Consider the following 16,511-nt stretch of genomic DNA (forward strand, 5'->3'; position numbering starts at 1 on the left):
TTTACCTGGTCGGTGCACCAGTACCACGTGGCCATGATAGACAGCCCGAAAGTCATCCCGGTCCACGGCAGATCTCCAGAGACTGGGTGTCGGAAAAGGTGCATTGCATCCGCTCTGGGCAGGTGGCAGGTAGTGTTGGGAACAATCTTGGACGGCACAGCTTTTAAATAGGCCTCTTCCAGGTTGGGGTAACCTCCGATCTCGTTAAAAGCTAGAAAGCATCGTTGGGGGAGGCTGGTTAGAGTCGAGCAAAACCCGGTTGCTTCTGAGTTCAGCTGGCAAAATGCTCACCAACTTGTTAACCCAGAAGTGCTGCCCAGAGAGGGAGGGCTTATTCGTGTTCGTGTTTTCTTCTAGTTATTTAAGAGACTCTTCTTTTAACGTTTTGCACAGCAGGTCCCATTATGGTCCTACCCTCCCTTTGGAGGGTGACCCGTGTGCCGGGATAAAGGCTCCTCAAGGGACCCACCTCTTTTAATCTCGTACTGTAAAAGCAACCTGTTTGTTAAAGCTCCCCGGTCCCAGAGCAAGGGAAACTCACCTAGGACTATTAAAATGCAAGATTAGCTAGCCTTTGACTTGGTATACTACAGTTCAAGGTGCCTTGGCAAAAATCTCCAGCCAAATGTTTTCTACCCCTCTGAGCGTTTCCCCAGCACCCTCCCCCCGCCCCAGTTCCATCCCCAAAACTTCAGCAACCAGTGGGAGAAAAAAACAAAAAACACCAAAACAAAACCCTCCCCGCTGTATTTTTCCTAGGAAACGGACTCCTCAGCCTGAGCCCTGCTGAGGAGTACGTGCCATGAACAAGCCCTAGCAAGCGAGCCTCCGAGCCCTTGGCAGCCGCCTTGGCTCTCCTCCCGCCCGCGCCGCAGCCACCAGCCCCGGGCTCTGCCCTGGCCCCCCACCGCCGCCCCGCTCCTGGGGGGCATGCACAGGCTGAACGCTCCTTGCAGCTCCCCCGGTACCTCCAGCAGGAGAATTTTGGAGCCAGAGGCATCGCTTTTCGGAGGAGGGAGGGATGGGAGGCACCTGCCCCACTCCCCCCACACGTCACGGCCACCCAAGCAGCAGCTATGGAGGAGATAAGCAGGGAGTGTGTTGGCACCTCCATGCCCACAGCAGCTGCTGGTGCTCAGGAGAGGAGGCTGTGGGGCCCCCATTGGGCTCATGAGGGGCAGACTCAAAGCAAGTCCCATGAGCATCCCTTGGTGGATTCCCCGCCACTCAGTCCAGTCCGGGTCTCACACCCTGGCATCTCTTCCACCCCTACCCATGGGCTGCGGTCGGACCCTCAGCTCAGCCCCCTCCAACGCAGCAGTGTGGGGTGGGAACGTGCTCCTGAGAAATCACCCTCCTGCCGGACCGTGCCCATGAGCGCTGCCGTCTTTAGACCCAGAGCAAATCCCTCAGGCATCGAGTGCTGGACGCTGGGTTTGCCATCAAGAGCCAGACTGAGCAAATCCCAGTTTCCAAGACACCCCCCCTGCTCCGTCATCCCCTCCTGCCTGAGGACAGCCCTCTCCCTGCAGCCCTGTCATTTCCAGTAATGACCCGCAGCCCTGTCCCCATCCCAGGGCATCCCTCTGACCTGAGACTTTTGGGGACTTTGCAAAGGGGCATCATCCACCGTGGCCCCCCGCCCCAGCTTTGCAAACCAGCCCCCCGTCTTTCACGGGGCGTCAGCACTTGTAAACTCCTCCCGCTCTTGTGCAAGCATCCCTGGCCCCCCTCCAGCGCTTGGTTTATCCAGGCACCGGCTACTCCCAAGCTTTGCATGGGCGTTGAGCACCAACAAAGGCTCTCCAGAGGCAGAGGCTGAAAGCAGAGATTCGCGCCCGGGGGTGCGGGGCTGCTCCCTTCCCAAAGGTGTTCGCCGGCAAGTCGTGACACCTACTCTTGCTGGGACGGAAGAGCAGGGCAAAAACCTCGGGGCAGGGGGAGCTCAGCCTGCAGACGCTGGGCTGCAGCCCGTGGGCTCCGCCGGGACTAATAACCCCGCTGTGAACATTGAATGGGGTGCAGGATGGCACAGTCTTCCTTACCCGTGATGCCGGAGCAGAGCAGAGCCACCGCCGGCACCGCCACCCACTGAAACAGCCACCAAGCCCTCTATTAATCGATCTGCCTACAACCCCTCGGCCTGCACCCGCTTGTTGTCCAACTGGAGGCTGCTCTGCCCAGCATCCCGGGGAGGATTTGCACACCCCTCCTGCTCTCCCTCAGGAGATGTGACCTCGGAGCCAAGCAATACGCTTTTCCATCCCTTCAGCAGCAGCGGGGAGGCAACGGTCTGGGCAGAGCGGACCCAGAGCAGCGGCAGCTTCACAGATGGGCGTTAGCATCACTGCTGCAGCTGCCATGGTCTGAAGATACGAACAAGATAAAACATGGAGAGTATCCTTTATTAGAGCTTGACAAGAGCTGGAGAAAACCGAGGACCCTTAAGGCGTCCCAGCCTCCAGACCAGCCTCCAGGTCCTCGGGTCTCCTGCGACCCATGGAAAAAAACTGTGTGACCAGCAGCTTGTCTCTTGGCTCCCCCGGATCAGTCCCTCTCCCAAGCACCCTCACCTCCCTGCACGCACCCTGCCGGGATTTGCAGGTTGGCAAAGCCAAAAAAAGCTGGGCTCTGCAGTCGCTGGAGGGGATTTTCCAGGCTTTGCCTGCCTGTCCTCCTCAGTCTGGCTCTGCGCTGCTGCACCCAGCCAAGCTCGCCAGACACAAGCCTGAGAGCGCCCCGTGGCCAACTACAGCTTCAGACAACCATCAGCAATGTCCAAGCACCTCATCTAACACAAAGGCTGCGGCCACCGCTCCCATCTGCTCGGAGAGGCAACGCAACGTGCTCCTCTGCCTGGTGCAGCTCCTTGCTCCTGCTGGGGTATTTGGTATTATTGTTACTTCTCTGGGAAGTATCTGTCCTTTCATTTGTTTTTTTTTTGTAAATACACTTTGCTGCGTACAGGGCTCGCCCAGGAGCAAGCTCCGCTTTTGCACAGGGGAGCAGCCGCGGGACCGGGCTGGCTGCAGGTCTGGAGCTGCTCCCACCTCCACAGCTGAGCTCCCGGGCAGCGTTGGGTCAAAGCCTTTCCTACCCGCCCGCCTAAGCAGAATTCTCCAGGAGACGGTGGAAACCATCTCAGGAGTGCCTCCGGAAATCATCCTCTGTAGTTAAACGCCTGCCTTTGAAGCTGGGACCTGACTTTTTGCCTCCTACTCCTCAGGGCCAAGAGCCCCGGTGGCAGAGCAGGGCTGATGAAAGCTCCCAGCCTCACAAGGGTGCTCTGCGGCTAAATGTACGGAGACACAACACTGCTGAGTGTTCAGGAAGGGCTGGTGATGCTCCAACCAGGAGGAAGGCACGGCACCATGCTCTGCATCCCCAGGCAGTGCCCTGCAGCGGCGCCTCAACCCGGCACCACCTTCTGCCACGCACGTCCCCGTGCGGTGGGATCCGGTTTGAAGACCCCACTGCAACGCCGCTGCAGGTTTTCCAGAGCAAAACTGGAAATGCTGCTTCGCTGCCAGACCCTTGATCAGTCTCTCCGAGTGCATGGACTAGAGGCAAACACGCGGAGCACCAATCGCCAAAGGAATGTCACCAGTGCTGGGGACGGTTCCACATGGAGGACCAGGGGGATGCTTCATGGCATCTTCACCCAGAGGAATGGCACGTAGGGGAAGAACAGTGGCAGAGGGGACACAGGGGAACCACAGACCTGCTGGGCATCTTGGCCGCCGGATTGCTCAAACTGAGTCTTTTTATTTATTTCCGAGACCACCCAAGTGGGGAGAGAATGTCCCCATGGAAGGGGAAACCGTGCTGCCCCAGCTCTCACCTTTCACCGCCAGCATGATGGCTCCGAGGACCATGATGAGTGTCTGCAGCGCATCAGTGTAGATGACAGCCGCCAGCCCCCCTGCACAAGAGCAGAGCAGAGCACAGTGTCGGGAGTGCCACCGGCTTCGGGTTTGGTTGTGAAGTCCCAATAAAGCTGCCCGTGCTCACGGGGACGTGCCTGTCACCAGCCTTGTCCTGCCGACACCGCTGTGATGGGGTGCAGTGGGAGCGTGAAGGGGGAGCAGCTCCTCGGTGTGTCCCCTGCAGATGGGGTGGGGGAAGCAGCCGATAGCCACGGGGGCTGTGATCCCACCCAGGGCAGGGAAAGGGAGGTGAGGGATGGTGGGACCAGGGAGATGTGGCCCCGCGTCCCCATGCAGTCAGGAGGACACCAGCCAGCCCCAGCTCTTTGGATGCTCCAGCAAGCAGACATTTAGGACATGGATCTCATCATTCATCACACCTCTCCCTAACACCAAGCCAGTCCCTCCCCCTTCGTACACCCCTCAGCTCTCCTCCCAGCCCTACAGTTTTGTTTTTCCAGCGAGATCCCCCTTGGCCAGCCAGCAGCATTTCTCCCTTTCCATCCCAAACTCTCCCTCCAGACCTGCTGCCAACCCAGGACCTCCTTCCCTAGCCAGAGAGCAATTACTCAGCAGATGAACAAAAGCATTAAAAAAAGTAGAGGAGCCAGAGAAAAATGGGTCAGAAATTGAACCAGTTTCAACCCCAGTCACTGACTCACGTCCCGGGAATTCAGGGCTGCACCCTCCCTGGGATACGGAGGGATGTTCTCAGGATGAGGGTGACGCAGCGGTCACACCCTCTGCCTGAGCTCACGCCGAAATGCCTTACTTCACAACAAGCCTTGTGGGCAGGAAAAAAACCCCGAGATGGGATTTGCTTAAAACCAAACTCTTGCAAAATCCACCGTGTTTCGTACGGACTTAAGCTGTTTCCCGTTCTGATGGCTGGGACGAGATAGCGAGGGAGAATTTAGTGCCGGGTGTCTCCACCGGCACTAGCAGGGGAGGGAACGTCCCAGCCAAAATAATAACCGAAAGGGTTATTATTGGCGCGGATACATGGTCCTGTGGTCCGAGAGCTAGGAACCCATAATTTCCAACTCCAGCTCCGAACCCTCATCACCTCCGTATCACAAAAGAACTGTATGGATTCACCCTGCACAAAAATAGCTGGTCCCACGCCGGGGAAGCGTGGGCAAGAAATATTCCCGAAAGCTTTGCAGAGGGAGGGCAGCAAGTCGCGTTGCGGGCAGGGCAAGTGGTAGGGAAATGAGCTGGGTAAAGGGCTCTCAGATTGTAGATTCCATAGTAATCGTCCTGTAATAGGAGAAGCCCTGATTATTGCTGTTACAAATAGGTACACACACAAGAAAGCACTTAACTACATGGCGGAGGAGGAGTTATTACAAATGAAAAGCCGTAATGACAAAGGAGAGGTCATGCATTGAGTCATTGCCTGAGCTGACACTCAAGAAGGATGCTCAGATACTGGCTGGATAGGGCGGGGAATATGAACCCCATTAGTATAAATCCCTAATGACCTTCCAGGAGGAAAAAAAAAAAAAAGAAAATCAAAATAAAATAAAAGCAGGAGTGAAAGTGGTGTGGTTCAACCAAAGGAGAAAAGTTGAGGCCGGGAGAGGCTGAGCAACCTACCCGCAATGGTGTAGAGCCCCGTGACCACCAGCATCAGGACGGTGGAGAGGTAAAGGTCCCAGCCCAGGCAGACTTGCACGAAGAGGGCCCCCGAGTACAGGTCCGTCTGTGCGTGGAAGAAGAAACACAGGGGCTGGGAGAAGTGACATCCAGGTGGCTAGACAGCACCCAAGGGCTGTTGCAAGAGCAGGACAGCAGGGAAATAGTCAACACCGGGGGTACAGCAAGGACGTTGCACTGCACACGCCAGGAGGACACTTCCCAAAGCCAGCGCTGGAACCCGGGGTCCCACGCAGGTGGCAATGTCACCGCTGCGGATGGGTGTCACAGGCCACCTTCCCCCAGCCCCCAAAGAGCAGAGCAGGCAGCTCCAGCAGTCATTTGCAACCAGGCCCAGTCAGATGCAGGCAGTGGGACAGGACATAAGGGTCAGAGATGGGGTGCCTTGGGGCATCAGTGCTGCCACCACCTTTGAGACCAAAGCAGGGAGCTAGAGATACTCAGACCTTCACAGGATCAGACCCTGACCTGAGCTACCTTCATGCCACCCCGAGTACCTCCAGTTCCCTCTGCCGATGGTGATGCCCTGCTCTCCAGGTGGCATCTCACCATGCTGTCCGCAGAGTCCTGGAGATGGGGCACCTGGTATGAACCTGGAGGGTTGGGGGCTGCACTCCCCCAAAAAAATGGCACCCTTGGGTGCTCCTTGGAGGCCTCCCAAGCTGCCCCTCCATCCAGTCCAGCACACCTCTGACGTTTCCGCACCCCAACAGCCCCCACAGGGCCGATGCACAGGGGTGGCTGTAGCTGGTATTTCATGTTCTGCTTGGCAGGATTCGCCCTCCTGGCACCCGCGCTGCCAGCAAGGAGGCTGCCAAGGACCCGCTCCCTCCTCCCCAGCTGCAGCTCAACGGTCCGGGCCGTCAGACCGGTCGGGAGGGCGGCAGCGAGCCTAAAAACGCTGCTGAGGGCAGGAGGGGATCTCCTCGCAGGCGCAGGGACTTTTCAAGGTGTTTGCTGGTACCTGCAATGCCTTTAGTGATGGATGGGGCAATTCTGCGCCACGTCGCTCAAGCCTATTAGTGGTGCTCAGGTGGGTGGCTGGTAGGGAAGGACAGGGTGCTGCCCTCATCCTTGGGGGCCACAGCAGTGTTTCAACCTTGACAGCCACTCCATGGTGAGGACCATACACGGGCAACCCCAGCACAGAGCACAAGACCGCCAGGACTGCCATTCCTGAGCCTTGCCCCAACACCAAACCACTTCTTTGTTGAACATCTCTGGGAAAACATCTCCTGGTTTTGCAAAGGGGGGGAAGCCAAGGCATGGGCAAATGGCAGAAGTTGCTTTTGGCCCCAAACAAACAGCAGCCCAGAGGTCCTGCACCCCAGCACGGACCAGCACAAGCGCGTCCTCCAACGCATTCCCTGACCTTTGCAGCCCCCCTTGCAAGGCCCCTGGGAGAGGCTCAGGGTTTCTGCTTGGCCACGGAAGGACAGACCGACTCCACATCCAACATGTTGTCCATCCACACATGCACAAGCCACAGCATCTCCTGTGTCCGTGTCGCATCCCACAGGGACGCCAGGAGCGTGCCTCTGCCCCGGGGAGTCAGCGCAGGCCTGGAGCTCACTCAGCCGCCAGACTCCCTCGAGATGATTGACACCCCAAAAGTGGCCACCGTTTCCCACAGAGGGAGGTCTGGTCACGGTATTGTGAAAATGAGACCTAAAGCAGAGACTCAGAGGGGCCTGGGGCACCTCCTCCGACAAAGCAGCAATGCTGTGAGAGGAAAGGACCAGGCACAGCAGGCAGTGTCACCACTACCACATCTCCACCCACAGCTGAGATCCAGCCATCCCCACTGCTCAGCTGAGGTATCTTCACAAAAACCTTATTTGGAGAAGGAAACAAGGCCAGAAGGGGCAGGAAAAGGCAAGACGAGCTGACTCCACACCCTTGCCTGGAGCTGTGACGGCTTCCCACAGCCAAGGCATGAGCTCTGATTTGACATCTGTCTTCACACACCTCCCAGAAACCATCCCCCAAACAACAGGGCTGTCTTGCCTGGTCATGCGGGAGCAGTCGCTTGGGATTAGTAACATGGAGGACTGGTGTTATTTCCCATATCGCACCTCCTTCCCCCAGCTCTGCCCTTCCTCCTCCCAGCGCTGACCGTCATCATGTGATGGAGAGGGGCTACACAGGATCTCACAATGGAAAAACCAAGGCACGTGCCACCTACCAGGGCTCCATCAGCCATGAAATCCAGTTGGTGAGCACACATCCAGCTTCAGCACAACATGAAAGCCCGTTCCCTAGCAGATAAGCCCACACCGTTAGGCATGTTGATTAAATCACAAATCAAATCTACCAGAAGAGCACTTACACCATGATCTTGAGGATCCCAATTCAGGGACTCTTCCATGACATCTGGACCAGGCTTTATACCAGTCATGCCTGGCATTCCCAAGGGAGGTACTACTTGTCCTCAGCTGCACTTGGGCTTGGCCATATCTCTGGGATTGCTCTTGCCAGCACCGAGAGGCAATTCAACCCTGGAATGTCCCGCTGAAGAGGAACCAACTCACAGGCAACCATGTGCCTCTACTAGTGGCCTCCTCTGATGCCTTTCCACCACAAATGCAATCCAACCACAGCCTGATACCAGTGAGACCACCAAGCTGCCCTACAAGAAGACAGCTAAGCCATTCAGGTACTGCAAGCTTCAACTACAAGGCAGAAAAGCCCCAAACAAAGGCCCTCAACCATCTCCTCCCAACACAACCTGAAGCGGGAACCCAGAATATTTTGAGCCTCCCCAGCACAGTTCCAGCCAAGCATCCTTGGTGTCTTCTGGAGCTCCCAGCGTCCCTTGGAGGGATCCGTCCCTTGTCACATCAACACCTGCCAGAAAGTCGTCTACCCCCGTGACTGCCTGCTTCTCCAGCAACCCTTCTGCAGAACCCAGCTGCAAAGACTCAGACCTGGACAAGGTGTTTCATAACTGCTTCTCCTGGCTTTCTCAATGCTTAATCGTTTTTGCAGTCGTCTGCAAATGAGCCTAAACCTTTGCTATGAGGAAGCAGAGGTATCTCCACCTCCCTTCCTGGTAATTCTGCTAGGGTGGGAAAAAATAAAAGCACATGTGACTGGGTCATTAATAAGACATCCCAAATACAAAAACAAGCTAATTAAAACCAGGCATGACCTATTCATAAAACAAGTCCTTTCAACTGTAAAAGGAGAGGACAAGCCTTTGAAGTCAGGCCTCGTAATCCAGCGAGATCCCTGCCTCCACCAGTGACCTCACTTGGAAACTCGTTCTTACCCAACATGGTTAATGCCTTCCCAATGAAAGCTGGCTTTAGAAACAACTTGGATTTAACAATTGGCAAAGCCAAAGCCTCAGCAGAACAAGTTACCCAGGGTACAGAGGAGTCTCCAGGGGCTCTTCGCCAAGGCTAGGACACCTGTGCAACTCCCCACATGATCCTAGACGTGGGGGACACCATCTCTCAGCAGGACTTTGGGCTGCCCTGCTGCACCCTGCCATGAAACGTGGAGGGTTGGGGTTCACCAAAGGGTAAATGCCAGGCAAAGAAGGACTGTCATCCCCCCTGCCCCAAAAGAAGAACCAAGGGAGCAGCAGTGACGCCGTGTCTCACTCAGGAGAACCTGGAGTGGAGATTCATGCACAAATCCAACGTCTGCAGGGAGAGGAGGCAGGAAAAGACCAGCAAGTACCAGGCTTTGAGGCAGCCCCCAGTGAGGACCAAAGGAAACCCCCGCCGGGCGACAGAGCCACCTAATTGCCCTGAGTTTCACACCCTCCTCCCACGCCCCTGGCTGTGGACACCACCAGAGACAGGACATCGGGCCAGTTTGGCAACGCCCCGCATGTCCACAGACATTCATCCCAACCCACTGCTGGAAACAACCATTGTTTGTGAGATTTACCATGAATGGAGCCAGATGCCAAGATAATCCCCTTATTAGGCTGATGCCTCTTGTGTTGCATCCTGCATGACTCAGAGATCAGAGAAAGCTCAGCAGACCAAAGAAACTATAGCAGTGGCTGAGAAAAGGCACAGGAAGAGGTATTTGGGAGTGTCCACCAAGCTCCAAACACAAGGACGTGCTGAGAAGGGCCAGGAGAACCGCGGAGATTCCCATCGGTGCAGGCACTGCGCAGAGGTCATCTACAGGTTCGTCTGGTGTTAGGCAAGGTCTCCCGAGCTAAGAATGAACTTGTAGGACATCCATCCCTTCTGGGCAAAGCCATGGAGAGACTGGAAACCAAAGGGACCAAGCACATCCCCATGGCATGGTAGGGCACTGTTTTGTAAGAGAAGAGGGGACGTCTGTGGTAGTCTGGAAAGAGATTCAAAACCAACCAGCCCTCAAACTACTGGCGATTTCTTTCTTCAAATTCCAACCAGCAAGGACAAACTACCCCACCAGAAATCCTATCCCAGCTTCCAACCTCTCCTTTTCAACCCCAGCAGGGATTCACGCAGATCCCAGCAACCAGCACCACAGACACAGATGCTCCAGCATCTCCCTCGAGCTCCTCCCAGGTCTTCGTCGGGACCAGGAGAGAGAGTTGTCTCCTGAGCAGCACACTGGAGTGGGACAACAGTTTACTGGACGTGAGGACAATTAGGGGACATCAAAGCGTCACTGCCCAATCTTGCAAACTGAACTGGTGCTCCGGGAGCCACCAGGCTGATTTCAGGAGAAATGCCATAGGATTTTCAATACCATAAATGATAAGAGTATAAAGAATATCAGTTTTATGGGAAGAATGCCTTCCAGCACGACAGGACATGGTTTTGCGCGGGGGAAATACAGGTGGCAGCTGCAGCGACAGAGTCACCAGCACCACCTCTGCCACGCTGAACGCCCTGTGACAGCAGGAACGCGGGAAGGGATGCCATCTCCTGCAACCTGCCTTGAAAACCCGAAGCATAGTGCCTTGGCCGAGGTCACAGAGCAGCTCACGGGAAGGAGACGGGGTCTCCTGGAGCTGGGGACATCGCATCACCCAGCGCTGGGGTCTGTCCAAGGCGGGGGCAGCCTCTCCCTCCACATTAAGCGCTGACGGAGGTACGGGACGAGAGCTGTTCGTGAGCTGCTGCGTCCTCCACATCCCTCGGAGGGAGACCCAGAGGATCCCCCCACAGCTCAGCCCGGGGCCTGGTGCTGCGAAGCCCCCGGGGAGGAGGCAGAAACTCCGCGCAGGGAGCGATGGTGCCTCCAGCCAAGCTGGTGTTTGCCAAGCAGGGAGCTGGCGAGCGCAGAGGCAGGCACTGAGCGCCTCGCCGTGGGGAAACGCTCCGGCATCGGCCCTCCTGCCGCGCAAACAGCCGCTTCTTGCAGCCAGCCACATGCCAAAGCACATTTCTTTTAGCCGGCAAAATGCAGAAGCCTCAGCAGACCCCGTCTCAGATCCGCCTGCTCCATCGGATCCGTGCAGGATTGCTCCCTCCGGTGTGTTTTCTGCTCCAGATAATTTCTGAGCTGTTTGCTCTTGATCTCTGTCTCGCTGTCTCCAGCCCCCCAGGGCTGTCTGTGCCCGGCTTTCTCCTGCTCGCCTGGTGTCACAGGCTCTTTAGCTGTTTTACCTCGGATAAACTCTTCCTGCGGTTACCAAGCGGGCAGCGGGAGCTGGGGCTGCACACAGGGAACTGTGAATGAGGCAAAATGGGAGTAAAACATCCCTGTGGAAAAGTCCCTGAAAAATCAGGGACTTTCTGTACAGGCTTGGGCACCTTATAGGTGCAGGAAGGCTTCTTTTCCTCAGCAAACCCCTGTGCCCTAAAGCAAGGAATGCATTCCCAATTCAGTCCCCGGCTCTGCCGGGTCCCTCGGGGAGTGCTGGAAAGCATCACTGCTGGAGCGCGGAGGAAAAACCCGGCCGATGCAACCCAGCCCCCACGCACGTTTCATCCCCAACCTCTGCTACACGGCAAGTGCTCCATGAATTCGGGAATCCTGACAGCGATCCACACATCCATCAGGGCCACCCAGACACAAACATCGCTGCTGGATCTACCTACAAATGCACGGGGTGTTGCAAGTGGCATCTCCCCACGAATTCCCACCTCCTGTCCTGCTCCCCCCGGCGCATTCTGCAGCAGCTGCTCTCCCCCAACTTGGCTACGCGAGGTTTGAGCCCCAAAATAACCTTTCACTTGCTGGAAATCAGCCGTGGATCTGTCACAGAGTTGAGGGGGAGCTACTCACAGAGATTTTGGTGAAAATGGAGAGCAGGAGCGACAGGCCGGAGAGGTACATCCGGATCCTCTCCCCTCCAAACCTTCGCTGGAGATACTCGGGCATCGTGACAATCTGCCGGAGCAAAAGAGAGCGATCACTGCCCTGTCCAGGCCCCCTCCTCCGGGGATGGTCCCGGGAAAGACAAGGGGACAGTTGTATTCCCAGAGCAGGGCTTGGGAGTCTCAAAGGACGGCGGTGACAGCTCTCCAGGGAGCAGGGGACCTGGCTGGGGCCACGTTCCTCGCAGCAGGCTCTACGTACCCCAGATGAGATGTAGACCGGCACAAACACCCAGGCCAGTGCCAGAAGAGCGTAAGTCGCCTGTTGGGAAGGAGGAACATGGCACAGACGGAAAAACCGCTGATCCTGCTGCAGCTCAACATCAATTGCAATGCTAGACCCCATCCACCGCTCCTGACCTGGCTCTGGCTCACCCTCAACTGCACATTTACATCCCCAAATGGCTTCAGACAGCAGGCACAGGTGCATGAGGTCATGGTGGAGACCCTCTGGCATCCCCACCAGCAGGAGGAGCCCACTCCCCTCAGCCCTTCAGCTCCTGTCCAGACATTTCCCACTAACTCCTTGAGCACCAAGCAAGCCAAATGCTGTATTTTTGCTGCAGAACCCAAGGACTTTGGAAGCGACGGGTGGGGAAGCAGGGAATGGGTGACCTATTCGGCTGGACTAGGAAACTCTGCACTGAAACGTCCTTCTCCCTGAGCACATGGACCCGCGTTGACTCCAAACCCACTGTATGTGCACTAGATGTGAGCCGGAGAAGCTGACTTAGCAGGGTTGCGTTAACTACCCCCTGCATAACTCCTCCCAAGCCTTTCGAGACATTGCGTGAAGCTGCTGTGATATGGGCCATCTGCTGCCATGTGGCTTGAGAAACTCAATTTTTCTTAGTAACGTGACACATTTCTTACGTTCCACTCGAAGCCGGTGACAGCGATTCCCCCGGCAGCACCAGTCCCGGCCAGCCCGATGAAGAGCCCTGAGCCTTCGCTGCTGGCGAAGAGAGAGGCACCGATCTGCGGAGGAGCAGAGGAGGTGCTGTGGGTGCCCGGGCACCGGCTCCCCGCAGCTCGGCCCAGCAGTCGTGCCAGCTGGACCAGCTTCGGTGCTTCCCCAGCCCCAAGGGATAACTCAGGGAGAAGAGGCAGCAAAAATAACATCTGAACAGGAGGAGCAGAGCACAGACCTCCCCGACATTCTAAAAGCAAAGTGTGGCCAAAGATAAACCATGTGTGATGTGGGACATTTACATATTTTGCAAGAAAAACCCTTAACAGGCTCCAATTTTGAACCCCAGCAACCAGCGCTCCCGCGCATTCAGCTCATCTGGGCATCCCTGGTGGGTTCTGGATGGACTTTCTTGTCTTCAGGAGGATGACGGGGGGTCACAGGTTGCTGCATTTGCCACGGTCCACGGTGGCCACGCACCCTGCCTGGAGGTGGCCCTGTGTCCATGGGAAGGACCTACAACCCGTTTGTCAAGATCATACTGCAATAAGAGGAGGGAGAAAAGAAAGATGGGACACCCATGTCTTGTTGGAACCATAAGGAGCACACAGGGATGGTGGAGATAGATGTCTGACTCTAAGAACCCCTCTCTAAGTTCAGAGCAGCCTATGAGGAGGCTCAACAGGCCAGGTGGGCTCCAGCACCCTTCATGCAATGAGAAAGGAAACGGGTCCAAGGACACAAAGCCTGGTAGGAGGAGGTCTACAGGGTGGGGGAAAGCGTGGGCAGGCAGTGGAGAAAGCAGGGGCGCAGGAGAGGGAATTTGGTGGGAGGAACAGTGGTGCCGGATGTCCCTGCTGTCCCAGGTTGTCACAAGAAGGACAGAGGTCTCTACTTACTGGCCACCATGCCATGTCTCTGCCAGCAAGGAAATAGCCACTGACGGTGTTCCTGTTCACCCTGCATGAAGACTGGGAGGAGAAAAGATGAGCACAGAGCACCCTTTCCCCACAAACCCAGACAAGAAACCAAGAACCAAGTCTCCCAGACAAGAAGCCAAGAGACAGGAGACTCTGGATAATTAATGGGAGCTCTACAACTCGAGCTTAATTACACGAAACGGTGGCTGCACCCCGAGTACCTGGAGCCATGAATAGCAAAGGAGGCACCCCGAGAGGGGGAAGCATGGAGGATGCGCCCCTCCCGAGCAGACAGGTTGGCTAATAAGGCCCAGCTTTGGCTACAATTTTTCTGCAAGGCAGATGAAATGGCTTTGTCTGAAACCACGGGCAGCTCAGGGCTTTTGCTTTTAAGCAGGACATTTGTCTCAACACCCTTTAATAGACAAGCGGCAGAGCTGCTTACGCCCAGCAGACAGGTGGCCAGGGGAGAGGTTTGTGCCGTGGTTAATTCCACCCCGTTCTCGGGCTGTGGGAGTCCTTCCACAGGGGGTGAACGGGGCGGAGGCTTCGCACAACCCAACAGAGCGAATGCAGCACAACACACGAAATACAAAACGAGTGCGAACGACAAGAAGAAAATAATAGAGGCTTTCAAAGCATTCCACACTACTCAAAACGGAAAGCAGAAAGGGAACAAGAGAAAACACTCTTACCCATATTCCCACTGCAACGTTTAAGGAAAAATAAACCACTACAACAACAAGGTCAGCAACGCTGAACTGCTGCGCGGGGGCGAAGGATCCCACAGTGGAGTTGCCCTCCATCATTCCTCTGCCTCCTTCATCCTCGGCCAAAGCCTCACGCGGGCAGCCACTGAATCAGTAACTCGTTAGCAGCTTGAGGGCATTGATCATTAAACAAGCCGGCAGTAGGAGCTTCGCTTCTGAAGGCCTTTGGGTGGGCAGCCTGGTTGTCCACCGCCTCCCTCCCCTCCCGGTTTCCCCACCGCCCTCCCTGCTGGCACCCAAGGGACGCACGGTCCAGGGACAGCACCTTTGATTTCAGCATCACAAAGGAGCAGCTACTTAATCCTCTTTTCCTCGGGCTTTTCTGCTTCTTCCGCATTAATCTTGAAGAAGCTGCAGGCTCCAGTCCCAGCTGCTCCCGCAATTAATGCATTTCTGCAGCACAGACTCTCCGGGCGCAGGATCCCAGCAACCTCTTGCGGAGGCGCCTTAAATCTAGATATTGCTGGTCAAGAAACTGCCAAGGCTTTTGTCTTCTAGAAGCTGTAAACCAAACCCCAATATTTTTCTTGCAGATCCTATGAGTCTGGGAAGAATTTGCATCATCTTCCGCCTAGTTAATTACTGCAGAAATTGCTGAATGAAGCAGGTTTTTTTTAAGTGTTCTTTACATGTGAAGGATCCCAGAGAAATACCTCTAAGAATAGCTGGTGATCTGGTATTTTTGCTTCTGGGAAAAGCAGGTAAAGATCAGGTAGCTCTGCTGTAAAGAAAGGGGTATGAGTGAAGCTGCACGCACTTTGCTCCCTTCCAACCACTCCAGCACTATGAAAAGCCGAAGGACCAGCAATCCAGGCTTACGACTGCGACCGCTCCCAAATTCTTGAGTCCTAATCAATACGGCAATTGCACTGCACAAAATTAGGCAAAGTTGGGGGTTTTCTACATGCTCAAGATCAAAAACTGGAGTTATGTGAACATCCAAGGTGGACCCTCGGCACGCCAGCAAGGGCCGACCAGCAGAAACGCGCACAGAAGAGGTGAAGTTATTCCTCCAGAGGCCGACACAAAACAAGCAGCAGGAAACAGCCGTTGAATTTAATGGTTTGGGGGTATTTAGTAATGATACAGTTTGCTGCACTGGATGCTTGGCTGGCTCATTTTCAAGCAGCAGCACACTTTCCAACCATGTCTCGCAAGGGCTCACTAATAAAATAAACACACTGCAATATGCCCATCGCCGAGACAAGTCAGCCTATTCCTCCTCTCTCTGAACTAGCCGCTGATGCACGCAGGAGCAGGTCTACACACCTGGGAAAGGAACTGAAGTTCTCCCTCACCGCTCAGCTGGAATTTAACCTGCATTAACACATTCAAAGTACGGCCAAGTGTTAATACGTCAGCTTGGTGTATCTATTAACATCGCCGCACTGTTTAATAACCTGCTGTCATTAAAGTACAACCAGGTACAGCCTTGCATTTTGTCATTTCATAGAGAATGCACCCCTCCGGACAGGAGCGCAAAAATCAAACAGAATAATCTTATGAAAAACAATCTCACGGGATGAAGGATTACCAGCGTTATCTAAAATGTGCAGTTGCTTAAATAAAATCACCATCTCGTTTGCTGAATGTACAAGATCAAGTACTGCCGATCTTTCAGCAATACGTAGGTCTTCTAGCCACAGTCCAGGCCTCCATTGCGCCCAGCGCTGTGCCAAGACAGACAAGGGAAGGAAAAAAACTCTGGTTTTATCCTTAAAAGCGAACAAACCTTCCAAAGCCCTTGGAAGTTTGTCTCAAGCGGAGAGAAATGGTGTCAACAAAGGTTAGTTTTCACTTCTGGTTTTGAACACGCCAAAAGTTTTATTTTATACTTATTTGTAGGACATTCTGATGGAGCGAGATTAGAGCAAACCCCTAAATGCTCATTAATTCCACCCCCGTTTTTCCTGCAGCAGGTCTGTGAGACTGGACGCTGAGTGTGGCAGCTGGCCGGCCAGTCCACCCACACGTCCCTAAGGTTGAGAAAACGAACCTGAACAAATTAAGCTCTGCACTACGGCCGTACTTTTTACCACATCCAC

General features: G+C 55.1%; 1 protein-coding gene across 3 annotated transcripts in view; it reads right to left on the reverse strand.

Moving 5' to 3' along the window:
• SLC5A10 (solute carrier family 5 member 10) overlaps positions 1-14,558 on the reverse strand; it is a 40,748-nt gene extending 26,190 nt beyond the window's left edge. The window contains exons 1-8 of one of the 3 annotated variants that reach the window (XM_063342726.1): positions 14,392-14,557; positions 13,676-13,747; positions 12,740-12,844; positions 12,069-12,128; positions 11,775-11,879; positions 5,526-5,631; positions 3,842-3,922; positions 6-211 (exon numbers count right to left, since the gene is read on the reverse strand). In XM_063342726.1, coding sequence (XP_063198796.1) covers positions 6-211; positions 3,842-3,922; positions 5,526-5,631; positions 11,775-11,879; positions 12,069-12,128; positions 12,740-12,844; positions 13,676-13,747; positions 14,392-14,505 — 849 coding nt within the window. In that variant the 5' untranslated portion in view covers positions 14,506-14,557. Of the gene's footprint in view, positions 1-5; positions 212-3,841; positions 3,923-5,525; positions 5,632-11,774; positions 11,880-12,068; positions 12,129-12,739; positions 12,845-13,675; positions 13,748-14,391 lie in introns of all 3 variants that reach the window. The other 2 variants (XM_063342727.1, XM_063342730.1) reach the window with 2 other exon arrangements.
• Positions 14,559-16,511: the final 1,953 nt, after the last annotated feature.

This window comes from Chroicocephalus ridibundus, chromosome 8, assembly GCF_963924245.1.
Source record: "Chroicocephalus ridibundus chromosome 8, bChrRid1.1, whole genome shotgun sequence".
Taxonomy (NCBI): domain Eukaryota; kingdom Metazoa; phylum Chordata; class Aves; order Charadriiformes; family Laridae; genus Chroicocephalus; species Chroicocephalus ridibundus.